The sequence below is a fragment of the Saccostrea cucullata genome, unplaced genomic scaffold (assembly GCF_032062105.1).
Source record: "Saccostrea cucullata isolate Sc308-1 unplaced genomic scaffold, CSIRO_AGI_Scuc_v1 ctg5865, whole genome shotgun sequence".
NCBI lineage: Eukaryota > Metazoa > Mollusca > Bivalvia > Ostreida > Ostreidae > Saccostrea > Saccostrea cuccullata.
This window is the reverse complement of record NW_026929167.1, coordinates 21,353-24,788: the sequence shown is the minus strand read 5'-3', so window position 1 is coordinate 24,788 and position 3,436 is coordinate 21,353. Positions and strand designations below refer to the sequence as shown.

The window sequence follows — 3,436 nt, the reverse complement described above, 5'->3', positions numbered from 1 at the left end:
CATAGACACAAAAAGTAGTAAAACGTGCCACTTCTCTAAATTTTTAATCAACTAAATCGCATCCAAACTACCCATGTTCATGAAACTGAAAGTATTTTCTTCTTTCACTTCCGTCACAACGTCACACATGCGCATTAACGGTTTATAGAATATTCCGAAGATTGAACCCGATTACTATTATGCTTGTGAATCGTGAAAACGAATTTTTGGCCGTCTATGCATTAAATATTCAACTTATGATTTAAACCATACTTATTACTGTTCTATTATCGATAGTTTCAAATATTTAAAGCGATTTTTACACCCAAATCCTAAAAGTATAGATGTTAAAAAGATTTTTCAAATTATCATTTTTCAGCAAATTTGGTTTAAAAATATGAAATTTTCTTGTTTGATGCCCGCTGCCCCACTTAATTTTTATGCCATATAAGGGAGAGACTATTGGAAAATAACGTGTTAATTTTAAAAAGAAATCTGTAGTCAGAATATCAAGCAGCAATTTATTTTTACTAGTAATGAACTTTATAATTTTGAGCTAAATATGTTTAATTCGCCCTAGAAAGTAATATTAGGTGGATCAGCAGATTAAAAAAATAATTAAACATTTAAACAAGCATATTTTCTCTATGATTCATATGTTAAGAAAATTCTTTTGCTTTTAATTTTAGAAAGCTAGAATAAATATCTTAATTTCCGCATTTCCGTCATTTTACGAGACAATGTCTATTTTTAGTAACAATCCTTTCAAAAGGAGGCCCGGTTGACCCCAAAATTTACACTGATCTGGAAAGGACAAATCCTCAGTTAAGATTCTGAAAAGTTTCAACAAAATCTGTAGTTCCGTTATTTCTATAGGATGGTACGGATCTTTACCTTAAGGGATAGTTGGCCCCCGCACTTTTTGACCATAGTATAGTGATATTAAAGAATTGGTGGGAAAAAAAAATTGGAATTGAAAGTTATTTGGCTTAAGAAAAGTTGGCCACTAACCCCCCCCCCCCCCCCCATTTTCGAGTTAGGGCAACTTTTAATTTTCCGTTGTTTTTTTTTTTATTTTGCCTGTCAACTTTTTCAGGTAATTAAAAAAAAAATTTTCTTTGGTTGGCCCCCCCCACTTTCAAAAACGATGCTACGTGCCTGTGTTACATGTTTTAGTAAATATAATAAATTCTTCCTTGGTTAAACTGCATTACATCAGAATATTACCTGGGTATTTTTGCACACTTTTACTATCAAATAAAAACACAAAATAGCATTTACTAAAAATTAAATAGATCGATACATAGATAATTAATATTTTCTTTTTTTTTTTTTTGAAAAGGGGAGAGTGGTTAAAATTTTTACTCAAATTTCTATGGACGTAATTCTTTCCTTTCAGTTTCACACTACAATGTGTTTCGCGAGAAAAAAAAGTAATTGAGTATTGTTTTTGATTTGTTCTAGATTTAGTCTAACCTTGTTAAATTTCTAGTAAAATTAGGTAATGTACATATTTATCAAGAGATTTGTTTTACTTCTTGCAGGATGCCTGGCCAAGGTCCAAAGCAGTATCCATGTGTTCTATGTAATAAACGCACTAACGCAAAAGAAAGAAGGACAGTAAACAAACGTATAAGTAGAACCCTGAATAGATGTTTCTTGATAGATAGGACGGGTGGGAAAGTCATCTGCAACAAGTGCAGACATAAATGCTCATCTATGCAGAAGAAGTCAGCTACCTGTTCCACAGGAGTAAACATACAAGTTCCTTCTTCAGCTGCAGTGTCAATGCCTAGCAGCCCAGTCAGCAAAAGAAGAGCAACAAACATTCAAAGTCCACCATCAGTTACTCTACCAATTAACAGCACCGTCAAGAGTCATGCCTATTGCGTTCTATGCAAGAAACCAGGGCCAAAGTTAATAGTGGTATCAGCGGAGGCTAGGTTTAAAGTCTTTTTGTCGCATAACATATTAATACCAAGTGGAGCCCGGTGTTGTCCTTCACATTTCACAAAAGGAACATCTATGTACAGCGGCGGTCGTTTAGCATGCAGAAACATCGACATCTTCTTAAACCTATGATGATTGTTTCCACTACTGGATACATCATTGCAGCTATTGGGCCCTATTTGGCTGATGGCAAGAACTCTGATGCCAAGATCCTGAACCATATTCTTGCAACAAATGTTCAAGAGATAAAGTCGTGGATCAAGGAAGATGACATTCTGATTGTAGACCGCGGTTTCAGGGACTCAGCTGGAGTATTATCTGAGCTTGGAATCAACATGGAAATGCCGTCCTTCTTAAAGAAAGGTCAAAAGCAGCATTCAACCGAAGAAGCAAATAGTTCCCGACTTATAACGAAGGTATTTTTCTCTTAATTACTAGTTTATTGAAAAAGTGAGAGGAAGTGGGGGCATATATGCTTTCCCTAATTTAGTATTTGTAAGGAATGAAAATATATTTTATAGATCAAAGTTTAAGTACTTGTATATTCTATTTTCAAAAATAGATCCGATGGGTAGTTGAGTCAGTGAATGCACGAATCAAAACATGGAAATACCTTGGAAAACAGCTCCCGAATTCTCAAATTCCATATATTGGAGACTACGTCAGAATAGTCAGCGCCATTTGTAATAAATGTAGGTAAATATAATGTTTCTAGAACAAAAGTATAATTATATGCTGGTACATGTTTATTCGTCCTATCAAAAAGCTTTTTCAAAATCAAGCAATGTGCAAAAATGTTAAAGAGACTGATTTATATAGTATAATGAAATAGATATTTATAGTCATTGTTAATTCAGAAATAACACACATAAAGAATAAAATTACATGTAGTTTGGCTTAGCTGTCAACTTTTTCACTGTTAAACAGATGTCCTATTAGCACTGGGAATGAAGAGAGTGATCTTAACATGGCTGCAAAAATGCGATATTTGCTATCAAAAAGCAATCTCTTGTAACAGGAAGTTGAATCCAATGGACTGGATAAAAAGTCTCACAGATGGGTGAAGTTAGATGAAGCAACAACAGATCTAGATGACTTCCCTAGGTTCACCGAAGACGAAGTTCGAGAACTAACCCTTGGAGTATACCAAGTGAAACTGGCAAAGCATTACTCTCAAGAACACACTAACCTAGATGGGACATATGAAATCTGGATTGACAAACAATTACCGGGCCTTCTGGTTGCGAAGCTTCAGAGCAGGCACACATCAAGCAGCAAATATAAATGCTGGATACGATATTCAGATGGCGCAGTAACATCGTGGTACTGTCGATGCAGTTCAGGTGCAAGAGTAGTAGGGGCCTGCGCCCATATAACAAGTGTCATCTGGTATTTGGCTTTTGCAAGACACGAACACGTGAGTTTACAAATGAGCAAAAATTGGTTGGACTCAGTCGAAGATGCAGCTCACATCCCAGAGGCCATTGATGAGAGTGACAGTGAGACA

At 35.4% G+C, this 3,436-nt stretch overlaps 1 protein-coding gene across 1 annotated transcript; it reads left to right on the top strand.

The window, feature by feature from the left end:
• Nucleotides 1-2,026: 2,026 nt before the first annotated feature.
• On the top strand, nucleotides 2,027-3,143 carry LOC134279970 (uncharacterized). Its single transcript, XM_062762378.1, has 3 exons — nucleotides 2,027-2,345; nucleotides 2,492-2,625; nucleotides 2,857-3,143. Exons 1-3 carry the CDS (start codon nucleotides 2,028-2,030, stop codon nucleotides 2,942-2,944), a joined length of 540 nt encoding a protein of 179 aa, XP_062618362.1. The 5' UTR covers nucleotide 2,027; the 3' UTR covers nucleotides 2,945-3,143.
• Nucleotides 3,144-3,436: the final 293 nt, after the last annotated feature.